Genomic DNA, 14,032 nt, shown 5'->3' with positions numbered 1-14,032 from the left:
TCAGAACACCGGCCGTTCTGTGCTTCCACCCACATTCCAGTAGCCAAAGCAAGTCGCAAGGCCAAGTCCAGTGTCGAGGGGTGGGAGGCACAGGAGAGTGGCCAGGCGGAGGGTGTCGGTGTAGTTCTCTAACAGGGAGGGAGGAACTGGGAGCAGTCATTCCGTCTACCCAGAGCCCACCATCCACCTGTGACCTCTTCTTCTTGTCTCATGGCTTGGTGGCCTGACCCGACCTCTCCCTGGACGGGACCTCTCACTGGCACTCCAGACTCAGGTGCTTGACACCCCATGCCATGCCCTTCTGGGAGGTCCAACGGGCTGCTCAGACGTAACGTGCCCAGAACAGAACCCCTGATCCCAGCCTGCTCCTGCGTTGTTCCTCCCCGGGGTTTCCCATATCTCAGGGAGCGGCACCACTATCTGCCTGTGCCTTGGGCCCCCAACCTTGGCATCGCCCTGGTTCTCTCCACCTGCCTCCAGGTGCACATCTGCTCCGCCAGCCAGCCCATGACTCCACCTGCACAACTTGTCCCATATGGGTCCACTTCTTTCTGTTGCTAACACCCCACTCTGAGCTGCCTCCATCTCTCACCAGAGGTGAGAACAAGCAACCTCGTCCCTGGTCTCTGCCTGCTCTCCCCACCCCCACCCAGACCCTCCCGGAGCCTGTCCTTGACATGGCAGCCAAAATGCACTTGCAAAAACATTGTGCTCCCACCTCCAATCCTCTGATGGTTTCCTAGTGTGACCAGTGTAAAACCCAAACTCATTCCCTGCCCTGTATCACCTCTCCGTCTTTCCCTCTCTGACCTCACCTCTGCCCTCCTTGTCCACCGTGCTCCCATCACAGGGCCTGTTGTCAGGGCTTACCATGCCAGTCTTTTTTTTTTTTTAAGATTTTATTTATTCATTTGAGACACACACACACACACACACACAGAATGAGCAGGGGAAGAGACAGAGGGAGAGGGAGAAGCAGGCTCCCCGCTGAGCCAGAAGCCCGATGTGGGGCTTGATCCCAGGACCCCGGGACCATGACCTGAGCCGAAGGCAGACACCCAACCATCTGAGCCGCCCAGGCTCCCCTTACCATGCCAGTCTTGTTCCTACCTCAGGGCCTTTGCATCTGCTGGCCCCTCTGCCTGGAGAGCTCTCCCTCAGGGCCTTCCATGATAGGTTCCTTCAAACACCAGCTCCTCCCCAGCCTCCCCCCATTCAAGCCACTCTGTAGGACAGCCCCCTGTTTTGAAAGCATCTTGTTTGTTCACTAGAATTAAGCTCTACATAGCAGGTGCTCAATAAATATTTGTTGAAAGAACTTGCTGGTAGATTGGACGTGGAAGGTGAAAGCATGAGAGCTCTCTCCGGGAGCTCAGCTGGTCAGGGAAGCTTTCTGGAAAGTCTCCAGAAGTGGGGGGATGGATTCCACGGGAACCACAGCTCTGGAGCACTGGGCCCTACCAGGGGCGGTCAGCTCCCCTCTGAGGCTTGGGATGATGTCTTCCCAGGAGGAGTGCAGGCGGAGTGCTACCCGAGGCCTGTCTGCCAGCTGGGCCCTCTCTCCCCAGCCTCCCCTGCTCCTCCGGGCGAGACCTGGAGCGTGAGATGGGGCACCTGGAACCTCACACACAAAGGCCTTGGGCTCCAGGAAGGCAGGGACCCAGGGTGCAGCAGAGAGCCAGGGCACATCCCCCAGTGACCCGGTAGACTGGGACGAAACCCACCTGCCCGCCAAGTTAGGTGATGAGGAAGCCGGGAGGGTGACAAGGAGGCACTTCCCCACGGATGGGTGACCACAGACCTGTTCTCATGGAGACCGGGCTTTGCCTTCATTCTATCCCCGCACTGTCAGCGGGCGTGGGCCACGGCGCAGCCACGTTGGAAGCACTTTGGCTATTTTTCCCTTCGCTCCTGGGTGGCAGCGGGTGCCGGGCAGCACTGGACCGGGGACGGGGCTGGTGCGCCTGAGCCGTGACAGATGTGCCCTGGCGCTCGCTGACACAACCACGAGGATGAGGTTTGACCAAGACACAGAGAGGCGCAGATGACAGCCCAGCTGCTCTCGTTGCCACTGCTCGAAGACAGGCCGGATAGGGAGGGAGGACCCGTCAGAGGAGAGCTGCGCCCGAGGACGGAAGGCCTTGCACGTCCGGAGGGCCCATGACCTTGGGTGGTGGGGTCGGGAGGCGGGGAGGGGCTGCAGTAAACGTTTGCGGAATGACCCAGCGAGCGAAGGAACGGACGGAGCGACCGAGGGACAGGGGCTCCAGCAGACACCCCAGAGAGGAGCAGTGGGAGAAAAGCAGGGGCGAGGGGCAGGGCACCCACACCCCGGGCACCGCTCGTGGGGTATCACACCGGAAAGCTGTTTCTTACCAAGTTCAACTTTCTCCTGCCCTATTACCCAGCCATTCCGCTCCTGGGTGTACACCCAAGGAGCGTGTGCACGTCTGCACCAGGACATGCGTGCAAATGGGCACAGCAACCCTGTTCTTAACAGCCTCACGTGGAAACAGCCCGAACGTACGTCCACACGAAGGTGGCTGAACACATGGTGGCCGAGCCGGAAATGAAATACCGTTGGCAACGGAAAGGAGCACATCGCTGGGACGCAGCAGTGCAGATGCTTGGCGTCCGCTGAATGTTGGGTGAAAGATGTCAGACCCAAAGGGGTACATACCACATGTGTCCGTGACAGAAAGTTTCAGAAAAGACAAAATGAAGCTCTGGCAATAGAAATCAGGACCGTGGGTACCTCTGGGGGGCCATGTGTGACTGGGAAAGGAGCACGCGGGAACTTTGTAGGACAATGAAAATGACCAGCATGGTAGTAAGTTGGCAGAAATAATGACTATAATTACCCCAGGGTTAACACTCTAGGGGCCTCGGTGCCTTACAGTGTACGGCCCAGAAGAGAAGTATGGGGCGCCTGGGTGGCTCAGTCCATTAAGCGCCTGCCTTTGGCTCTGGTCATGATCCCAGGGTCCTGGGATGGACAACTTCAAGTTGTGACGTTCGTGAGATGTATAACCTTGAGCAAGGTACTTGACCTTCACATGCTCCAGTTGTTTCTTTATCTGTGAAATGGGGATAATAAATCACAGCAGCTGCCTCTTAGGTTCTTGTAAGGATTTCCACGAGCCAACCCAGGTGGCCTGCACAGTGCCTGGCTTTCAGGAAAATGGTAGCTGTTGTGAGTGCTCTAACATGAAAATTGAAATGGCTCAAGCTCAGGTCACCCGCTGGGCGGATTTCCTACTTGGGCTGAATTCCTGACCTCTGCAGCATCCCTGCCCTCCCCTCCTGTAGCTGGACCCTTCACTCTGCCTTGCGCTGACCTTGGCGTGGGGTGGGGTCCTCCCCTTCCATTTCCCCGAAGCATCTTGGACACAAGGCTGTTGAGCAGAGCAGAGTTTTCCCAGAGGGTAGCAAATGGCATCCTTCTACTACCCTCTGCAAGAGCACACAATTCCCTGCACCAGCTCTGTGGTTCCCAGGCCAGTCTACCCCCCACCCCTGGCCCCCACATGGCCTCTCTTCCCTCTTCCCCTCGGCCCCTCCCCTTCCAGCCTCTTTTGCTGAAACCATGCTTCTCCTGGGTTTCTGGCTTCCCTCCAGTGTCCTGCCCTCCCCTCCCCGGCCAGCCTTAAATCTCAGCTTTTCACACCCAAATAGTCTATCAGGATGTTCTGCTGCATAGAAAACCAGACCCCTGCTTCTAGCTTTTAAAATAACATCGTCCTTGACTGCTCTGTATTTATTGAGCACTGACTATGTGTCAGAGGATCTATGGGAAGGGCTGGGGGCCACAGAGACAAAAGGGCAGGTGCCCTCTTGCCCATAACGACGGAGTTAGCCTGCTCCCGGGCTCCAGTCCTAGCCCCGAAGACCTGGCCTCGGCTCACTTTTCTCTGGCTACATCTGACCGACGCACCACAGGGCACCACACAGGACATCCCAGTGGACTCGGGGCGCAGCCCCACTGCCCCTGCACGATGCATCAACATAAATGCACACACACACACCTGCTCCATGCTAATTTTCGCCTCTGATGGCGGCCTCTAGGCTGTCATCACCACTCAATGTTGACAAAGCAAAATAAAAAATAAGAAGAAAGAAAGAAATCCACCCTGTCACTTGGGCTCCCCGCCCACCCCCCACCCCCCGCCGGGCTTGGCAGCCCCCACCCCCGCCCCCGTCTCTGTATTATAGGTTTATGTCAAGGTATGTTGGATTCTAAATTAAATGTCAGCCCACTGTACATTTCTGGCTCCAGCCGCAGAAAATGAGGAGCTGGTGTTGGAGACCATCCAGTTGTTCAGCCTAACCGTGCCTAACCGTGAGGGGTGACAAGCCCATTGAATCACTGCACAGTAGCTTTCCATGCCATGGGAAGCCAAGACAAATTTATTTTTAATGATAAATGTGACTGTCAGAGTTAAGTTGAAACAGCTTTACGGCAAGAACCCTGGGCCCTCGGCGGTGCGGGGCAGAGGCTGCGTGGACGAGGGCCAGGGGTCCTGACCTCCTGGCCGGGCAGGGCCCCAGGCCCCACGAGCCAAGCACATTTGACATTCGGCCCACGTTCGCGGAGCTGCTGCTGAGACATCACTGCATGTCTCAGGCCAGCTCTAGATGACAAAGAGGACAGAAGCCAGCGACAGAGACAGGGGTGGTAGTATAGAGACCCGAGTTCCAATTCTGGCCCCATCCCTTGCTGGGTGATCTCGGCCAAATGACTTAACCTTTCGGACCTTCAGTTGCCTCATCTATAAAATGGGGATGCAAAATGGTCACACCTATAGGTTTTCGGTGAGGATGATGTGAAATAAGATGTATTGCTAATGAATGGTACTCAGCACATGGAAAATGCTGAATGGCAGCTATTCGTTATATCATTTTATGTAACTTACCTGAGTCAGTTTTCCCATCCATAAAATGGGGATTATGGTAGCTCCCACTTAGGAGGGAGGATGCAGTGTGCTTAGCACAGAGCTGAGGGTAGGGGTGATGCTCAACAGATCGTAGCCAGTTGAAGGACCAGCACCCTGAATGTTGTCACCCGATGTCCCTGGCCACTTTCTTATCTCCTTCATTGGTTCTCTTCCTTTCCATCCCTCCAGTGCTGGCATGACTCACTGCCCTGTACCCACTCCCTGCTAAGGGAGGTGCCCTGTATCAGGACCCCCATGGCCATGCCCTCCTCCGTCAGACTATGGTGGGCACCTGACCAAGGACAGCTGTTATTGGCCTGCTGATGATCTACAATTGACGTCCTGGCTCCAAAGGATGAGCAGGACGGATCACAGTCTTTCTGGAATTTGAACTAAAAATCCCAGACAGGAGTTTTCTGTTGGTGGGGCCAATAGCATGTCTAGGCGCCCGTGGGCAGGAAAAGTAGGAACATGTGGAATCGGCGAGCCAGAGGGAGGAGGGTGAGTGGATGCACAGGGAGTGTGTGGGGGCACTGGGACAGCCTCGGGTCTATGCCATGCAAGCTGGGGTCCTGAGTTCTGGTGGCCCCGAGGTCCTGGCTGGTACCCAGATAGCCTTGATCCCGCCCTGGCCAGTTGAACACACCTGGGCTCCTCTCTGGGGCTCTGCGGACACTAGCTTTGTCAAAGGGGAAGGGTGGGGGCACTGTCCCCTCTGTGAGGTCAGCTTCGATTTTTCTTACACAGATCTCGGGCTCAATGAGCTGAGGGTGGCCCTCCCCTCTCCCTGAGACTATGCCCCAAGTGTCAAGTGAATATGGTGTGTAAAGCACTGAGCAAATGCCTGCAGGCTCATGCCAGAGCCGCACCAGGGCTGGTTCTTCTCTTGGGGTGCCGAGGGGGTGACAGGTGAAGATCGCCCTTGACACAGGTACTCACTGCACCCCCTCAAGGGCAGGAAAGTGAAGGGTCTGTCCCTGAGCAGGTGAGACAACCTGCAGCAAGCAGTGCCGGGAGGAGCCGCTAGGTGGCCCCCGCTCACCTGCCAAACCATCCTTAACGCAGGCCTGGGCGCAGATCCTCCAGCCAGCATCCTCCTGCTTGCACCTGCCCGCACAGCCCACCGTCACTCTCCATGCCCTGCCTTTGCTGCAATGTCTTCTTCCCCAGCAAACAGACATCCTGCCTTCAAAGCCTGGCTCACACCCCTGCTTCTTCAGGATGCTCTCCCTGCCCACTCAGAGCATGTGCCCTGAACCTCTATTCATCACCCTTAGCACCACCCTGCCTCAGATTCTCAGTTCAGGGTTCCACCCCAGGCTGATCTTTTGTCTGTACAGAGACACATCTGGGGTTTACATCCTCTCCCCAAATCGGAATCACAGACTTGCAGTATCAGCCACATGCCTGTAAACTTCACAATTCCCCGTCAAGAAGGGGGAGGTCCTGATTTCTTCAGTGAGGACACTGAGGCTAGAGGGGACAGGAAATCTGCCCAAGGTCATAGCAGGAAAGTTTGAAATCTGCTCAGGTGCTTCAATGCACCCTCTTAAAACTTCACAAGAGCTCTTCCAAAGAGGATGCTGTTAACCTGTTGGTACACATGGGGAAACTGAGGCTCAGAGAGGAGCAGTAGCTTGCCCCAGGCCCCACAGCCAGGGCTCTGTGCTTTCTACCACACCCCTCCACCCAAGCCAGATGCCCGCTCCCCAGGTCACCTGACAATCCCTTGAACCCACAGGAAAGGGGCCCCGGGGGGGAAGGGTGCCATCGGGAAAAAGCCTGGACTCTGTGCAGGTCCCCTGCCTCCCAGCCAATGCTGTGGGATCCCCTCCAGCAACCTAGGCAGCCTCCCTGTGGGGCGCAGAGTGGTGGGGCTGCAGGTGGGGCAGCCGGCAGCCCTGAAAGGAGGAGGAGACTGGGGACAACCAGCTGGCGTGTTGTGAACCCAGCTGCTGGGGGGTGAGTGACAGTTGCTTAGATGGCATGGGGCATGGGGTCCCCCGGCTTTCCTGGCTCAGGGCACGGCGACCTCGCAGGCTGGGCAGCCTGCATCGCCTGTGTGGGGCTTGCAGAGGGGCGGGAAGAGGGACGAAGATGGGGCGACAGACTGGCAGCCAGTGGGGAAGAGACGAAGACGGTGCCAGGGAACAACGTGGCGGGCCAAGGCTCCCCGGGAGCCGGAAAACAGCTTCGGGGAGAAGCGGGGGGCGGGAAATGGGGGTGTCTATTCTGAAGCTGGGGGGAGCAGAAGGGATCGAAGAAAGGGGCGGGGGAGGGACAGTCGTCCCGGCTCCTGCAGCGGCCCGGAGAGGGGGCGGCCCGCAGAGAACGCGGCGTCGGGCAGTGTGGGCGCCTCCCGGTCAGAAGCCACAATAGCAGCTCGTTAACGGCGCAGATTAAGGACTTTGCCAATTACCTCCGAAGGCTGCGCCGGGCGGATTAAATGCTTTTAAAAGTGCTGCTGGTGGGAGAGGGCGACTAAGAAGCCCCCTCCCGGCACAGATCCCTGCTCTCCTGGGCAGAGGAGGAGGAGGGGGCGGGGGCTGAGACGGCGCGGGGCGCGCCTGGGGAACGCGGGCGGTCGGCCGCGAGCGCGGGCAGAGCGCGGAGCGGCTCGTACTCGGGACCGCGGCGCCGGCGGCTGTCGCGGCGGCGGGGACCCCCGCGGCCCCCGGGCCGCCTGCGCAGGGAGGCGTCGGGCCTGCTGTTGGCCCGCGAGAGCCAGGATCCAGGGTCGCGGACTCTGGCCCGGGCACCCGCAGGGCCGGCCTCGCTGGTCGGGATCCGGAGGGGAAGGTCCCAGCGGCTCGTGACTCCAGGACTGGACGCACTTGCCACGCGGCCCGGACCGAGACCTCGCAGACCCACAGGGGGCGCACGCCGGCCGGCCCCCACCCCCTGCCCCGCCCCGGTCGAGGGAGCGGGAGGAGCTCGGGGCCGCCCCCGGTAGACGCCCGACGGCCCGGCAGGGGCGCCCCCTGCGCCCGCCCGGCGCCGCGCCCCCCGCGCACGGTGAGTTGGCACGGGTCCGGCCGGGGAGGAAGTTTGTGAGGAGGTGCCGTCCGGGTCTCCCTGGCCCCTCCGGGAGCCGGCAGGGGACGGGCTGCCCGCGGGGGTTTGCCGGCCCCCCTCCCCGGCTGGCCCCGGGGTCCTGGGGCGGGTTCTGCCCCTTTATCTGGGCCTTTTCGGAGGTGGAGATGATGGATGTGTGTATGTGTGTGTGTGTATGTGTGTATGTGTGCGAGAGAAAGAGAAAGAGAGAGGGAGGGAGGGAGGCCGGGAGGGGCGGGGGAGCAATAAAAGGCAAAGAGAGTCCGAGACAAAAACGACACGGAGATTGAGAAGCAAGGAGGGAGGAGGGAGAGGAGCGCGCAGGGGGAGGCGCGGGAGCGGGGAGCGGGGACGGCGCGCAGCGCGAGCGGCGGGCGGGCTGGCGGGCTGGCTGCTCTCGCGCTCCCGCTCCCGCCCTCACCCGCGCACAGCCGCGCAGCCCGTCCTCACCCGCGCACCCCCGGACACCACGCCCGCTGGCCCGGGCCAGCCGGCGCGGGGTACCGAGGCGGGGCTCTGGCGGGCAGAACGCGCCCCGAGCCCGCGCCCACCCCGGCGTCCTTGCGCTCCGCAGCGGCGCGCCTCGCCGGGCGCCCCCGCCAGTCCTGCCGGAAGATGGTCAACGACCGGTGGAAGACCGTGGGCGGCGCTTCCCAACTTGAGGACCGGCCGCGTGACAAGCCGCAGGTACGCGCGGGCCCGGGGCGTGGGGGCGTGGGGCCCGCGCGGTTGGCGAGGTGGTGGCCGCTGCGGCCGGCGGGGTGGGCGCCCAGCTCGAGACTGGAGTTTGGGGTGCACCCCGCGAGGCTCGGGAGGCCTGGGGCGAGGCGACGCCCTCCTCTCCTCCTCCTCCAGAAGAGGCTTGAACTTGGGGTTCGGGGTGCGGATGAGGGCAGCACCCCTGCATAGCGCTGTGGCAGATGGCCCTCTTGAGCCTCCAACAGCCTCCCGGTGCCCGTGTGAGCAGAGGGAGTAGGGGACCTCGAGTTCACAGGGTGACCAGCCCTTCAGTAAACTGTGCAGCCACACTAATCACACCCCTCGCTGAGTGTCTGTCTCCTCACCTCTACAATGGGCATCTTAATCACTTGCTAATTATCCACCCTGGGCACCACCCTGTGCCAGGCGCCTGGCATGGTAACCTGAGCTTCTGGACCAGGGTGCGGATCCCCCTGGATCTCCTCTAAATCCTCACACTTTAAACGGGGCCGTGCTCTACGCTAAAGGATCAATAAATGTTTGTCTCAAGTGAGAAGCTTGGGTATCATGGTTCTCCAGCTTTAAGACAAGAAAAGCAGGTCTCAGAGAGGGTTGCTCCTGCCGGAGGCCATGAGGCTCTGCTGAGATTTGAACCTGGGTCCGTGGTGCCAGGGCCTGTTCATTGCACCCTTCCTGCTGCCTCTTCTGGGGCAGTGGAGGGGGTAGGCTTGGAGGGTGCCCAGGGCTGTGCACTGGGAAGAGGGGTGGTGAGGGCAGAGCTCCAGGGCTGGCCGGAGAGGGGGCTGGAGATGCGAAGCTGAGTGGAGGGACAGCCCTGGGGCTGCCCCAGGCCAGGCTGCCCAGGGACTGGGGCAGGCAGGCAAGATGAGGAGGCCCGCTCGCCAAGGAGAGGAAATAATGGGGCTGCCCGTTTTAAATTTCAAATTTCTCCCAGACAGATGTCATTGGGGAAAGAGCCGTTTGTGTTTACAGTGGCAGGAGGGGGCGGCAGGGACGAGCCTTGACAGCCCCTCACTCTCCAGGGCTTCAACCTGCTCCTTCTGTCTGGAGGGACAGTGCCGTGGTGTGGGGGCCCAGCCCTCCACAGTTTGCAAAGCTCCTTCCCAACCATCTGCACAACCTCACTTCCTGCAGCAGCCTGGGGGCTAGGCAGGGAGGCACATTCCCATGTCACAGGCTAACGTGGCTCAGAGAGGTTGAGGCATGCGCTCAGGCCACACAGCGTGTTAGCAGGAGAGTAAGGATTCGAACGCAGGTCTGAGCCCAGCAGCTCCCGATGCCTCCCAGGTGGTCTGTTCCTTTGTTTCCGTCAGGTTGACACCCAAGCCAATCCCAGATTAAAAAAAAAAAAAAAAAAAATCCTCTCCTGCTAAGATCTGACTTTTTACCCTCTTAGCAAGAGCAGTCTTACCTCCTAGATTTGTTCAAGGCTATCCCCAGCCTGACCCATTCTCCTTTCCCACTAGCCCCCTTACCGGGACTGACTGCTTGTCATTTGCCAAACCCCAGTCCCACACTAGGTTGCCCGTTTCCAGACCTTTGCAGTGTCATCTTGTTGGCCCCACCGAGATCTCCAACACACACACACACACACGCACACACACACACACTCACACCCTTTTGCTTTTGCTCAGGGAAATCCTACATGTACTTCAAAACCTATTCAGATGCCACCTCCTCCAGGAAGCTTTCCCTGATATTCTGGGGCTGTGCCTCAAAGTCCCAGTAGCATTTAGCTTGTTCTCCTCAGCTGCCTTTTTCTCACTGCCTTGTCCCCCTGCCCCAGGGCTCTCCTCTATCAGGAGCTCCCTTTGGACACATGCTCCTTCTGGGCCCCCATCTCTAGTTCTTCCCCTGGGCCCAGGCTCCTGCCCTTCCATGCAGTCAGGGTGGGAGCTTAGGGACATTTGCTGAATTGAACTGCATGAATCCTCAGCCAGGCAAGTGCCGCTATGTCTCAAGGGGAGGTGGCTTCTGGGGGATCTGTTTGAGTTGTGGCTTCGGGGCCTCCCTGTGCGGCTGCCTGGGTTGCATAGTCCAGCTGCCACCAGCCAGAGCCCGGCTGTCTGCCCCCTTGGCATCAGAGGCAGCTGAGGGCTTGTGGCCCCAGGGGCCTGGGGCCAATATCAAACACGACCTCCCCTTCCCACTCCTTTGGTGACCTTGCATGCAGATAGGCTGTCCCCTGTACCAGCCCCAGGCTCGTTGGAAGCTTCAGAGAAGAGGCAGGGCCTTTCCTGAGCTCACTGTTGAAAGAGAGAGCCTCGCTGTCCTGGGTCCCTCTCGACTTCCTCCCTCAGATCTGGCCTTCGCTCCTCCCATGTTCCTAGTTCTGTCTCGGCCATTGACATGCTGTGTGACTCTGGGGAAGTTACTCCCCCTCTCTGGGTCTGGGCTTACAACCTGCAAAATGAGAACAAAGGCAGGAGCGGTTGGCTGTCCTTCCCTCGGTCAGTCTGCTCAGCTGCATGATGTAATTCCCAGGGGGAGAGCCCTGGCTTGCAGGCTGCGTGGTCCCCGGGGCGCTCACGGTCCCCCGCTGCCACGACGTGTTTCTGGGGACAACCTGAGGCCGCTCTGCCCTCGGCCCCGTCCCGCCTCAGCTCCTCATCTGCTGGCTGACCTTGGACGAGTTCCTGCCTTCATTAGAGTGTCCCTTCTCCCCCTGCAGAATGAAGGGGCCCTCACACCCTTGGGGCAGGAGATGGTGGTGGGATATTTGCCAGAGTTTGGAGTCGCTCAGATGAAAGGATCTAGAAATAGACACGATTCTTCTCTCTTGGAGTGTGGGGCAGGAAGTCACCCTGTAACCGGCTCCTCCTGGGCGGGGGCTCGCTTCTGAGCAGTCCTCGAGTCACGTCACCCCACAGGGAGGTTAGCCTTGGCAATCCCAGGCGGCGTCTCTTGGTCCTTTCAAAACTTCTAAAAATGTCGCAGAAGGAAAACCAAATCCTCGTTGGGAAGTTCTCCCTGATGTCTAACCTAAACCCCGCTGCATTGCATTCGCTCAGTGACTGTTTTTAGAGTCCCTACCTCAGCTGGGATGTACAGCTGGGAACCTGTACCTCAGGAAGCTTTGCGTCTCATGAGGGGGACAAAGAAACCCGCAAGTCAGGTATTATTACAAGGCGCTGTAAAGAAAAGCGTCTGTCCTCTTGTTCCCTAGGGTTTGGTTGGAGGTCACTGGGTTAGGTGGGGGCTGGGAGAGAAGGAGGGAAGCGAGGGCCCACAGGGACGACAAGCCAAGGACTCCCTTCTGTCACTTTTCTGTGCCTTCCTCCGGGCCCGGCCCTGCCCCACGGAGCTCACCATCCAGTCCAGCCGGTGGCTGTGATGGAAGGCAGGGTGGGAGCGCAGAGGAGACAGCTTCCCGGAGGAGGCAATGTTTAAGCTGGACAGCATTTGCCTGATCTGTCCTTCAGGGAGACCAATGTGTGTTGGGGGACAGGAAAGGAGCCGGGCAGGTGGAAAGAGCAGGGCAGGGTTCAGGGCGGAGCCTGCAGGTGCCCTGAGCTGAGGGGCCCAGTGGGACCTGCTCTGGAGGCAGGAGGCCTCCGTAGCTCTAGAGGGGTCTCAGCGGGACCTTCAGGAGGGGTCCTTTGCTGCTGCATGAGGAATGAGTTGGTGGGGGTGGGGTTGGGAGGAGGCCAGGGGGAAATGGTCACAGTGATTTAGAGGCAGGTGAGGGGGCTTGGACCAGGGCAGGGCTGGGGGCACAGGGACAGAGCCAGGTGGCTGGCTGGGTGTCGGCAGAGGGAAAGGTGGGGAACTCCGTGAGGCACCAGCTTTGGGGGGGTAGTGATGCAGTTGGTGCCGTCCCCAGGTGGGACTCTCGGGGGGCTCGGGTTAGGGGTGGACGGAACCTGGTTTTTGGTGTCGGCGGGCTGAGTGGGCCATCCAGGAGGCCAGGAGCTGTGGGGCGGGGGAACAAGACCCTCACAGGACACATATGGAGACCCCCCCGAAAATGGACCCAGAGCTGCTTGCTTCCAGAGGAGTGGCAGGGCTTGGGGAGCTTGGAGGCCCCAGGAGGGGTGGACTTGGGCAGCTCTCCAGGTCCTGTCTCTTTGTCCCTGTTAGCCACTCCCCCAGGAACTTCCAGGTGGCTGGAGGCTTCAGATGCCCCTTAGCGTGGGGTGCCTTAAAGAGGCCCTAGCAGGGCAGGGGGTTCTTCCTCGGAGCCCATAGAACAAGCTAGTAGGCCCTCTTCCCAAGTCTTTGGGACGCCAGGATTTTGAGCCCCTCACTTTAGGGGATCTCTGGGATCCCCACCCCCGGTCCTGCCAGAGCCAGGGCCTCCGAGTTGGCCAGGTAGGAGCCGTTTGCCAGCGGTGGGGGAAGATGTGGGCTCCTGGGGGAGGAGGTGAGGAGGAAGGACGTCCCCAGGGGTTCTGCGCCGCCCCCCCGCAGCTCTGTGCCTGAGAGGCCCTCCCTGCCGGGCACCCCCGCCCGCACACCACCCAGCCCCGGTTTTCCCAATCCACAGCTCCACTACCCGGTTCCGTCATGATGAACGGCCACCCTGCCTCCAGCTGGGTGCTCCTAGGAGATGGGGGGCTCAGAGCCGATTGCATTTGGATCTGACCTTGCCTGGCCTCCCCCTAGAGGGACACTTTCTTCTTCTGACCTTGATACAAGGAGTAGAGTCTCGGTCCACCCCGAGGCTACCGCCCCCTGACTCGCCAGCAGACAAGGAAGGGGATGGGGCGGGCTGGGTGTGTTTGGCTAGCAGGCCATCCATGCGGTGCGTCCCTCCCTCCTGAGCGCTCCTGTCCCCGCCGGACCCCATGACCACCTCTGAGGCTGGGGACACAGAGGAGGCAGCTGGGAAAGATACCACCCCTCCACTAAGGGCACTGAGGCACCTTTGCAGCTTCCAGTCTCCTTCGTCCCCTGGCACGAGCCCATCTCCTCCTCCCTTTGGCTGGGACAGCACTGGGTGGGGTGGGGGGGGGTCACACAGGGGATGAAGCCGCGTCCCTCCAGCTGGAGGCTCACACACACAGGGGCAGACTGGACCTCGAACCCGGGGCTCCTGGCTCCTCTCATGCCACTGCCCGGGATAGCTTCCTAGTGTCCCCACCCCTTGCCCCGTGTGCCTTCGCGGCTTCCTGCGGACCCCCGGGTGCTCAGGGCCGCCGAAGGCTCATTAACAAGCCCCAGCCCCACGGCATGCTCCATCGGCTGCCCACTGCCCAGAGCCCCCCCTTATTATCTCGGCAGATTCCTCTGCGAGACACGTAAACAGCAGCCTATAAAAGCGAACAGTACTTCATGTTTAAGGTGATCTCAGAAGACTAATTCTCCTCTGCTGAGTGGCCTGT

The 14,032-nt window shown here is 60.1% G+C and overlaps 1 protein-coding gene across 1 annotated transcript in view; it reads left to right on the top strand.

The window, feature by feature from the left end:
• Nucleotides 1–7,894: 7,894 nt before the first annotated feature.
• The window catches only part of FIBCD1 (fibrinogen C domain containing 1), a 35,582-nt gene continuing 29,444 nt past the window's right edge, over nt 7,895–14,032 (top strand). The window contains exons 1-2 of the mRNA XM_045883359.2: nt 7,895–7,949; nt 8,563–8,675. Of these exons, the coding sequence (XP_045739315.1) occupies nt 8,604–8,675 (72 nt within the window). The 5' untranslated portion in view covers nt 7,895–7,949; nt 8,563–8,603. The remainder of the gene's footprint in view (nt 7,950–8,562; nt 8,676–14,032) is intronic.

The sequence above is a fragment of the Mirounga angustirostris genome, unplaced genomic scaffold, assembly GCF_029215605.1.
Source record: "Mirounga angustirostris isolate CCGP_5_RB_7025 unplaced genomic scaffold, mMirAng1.0.hap1 SCAF_15, whole genome shotgun sequence".
NCBI lineage: Eukaryota > Metazoa > Chordata > Mammalia > Carnivora > Phocidae > Mirounga > Mirounga angustirostris.
This window is presented reverse-complemented; position numbering and strand designations above follow the sequence as displayed.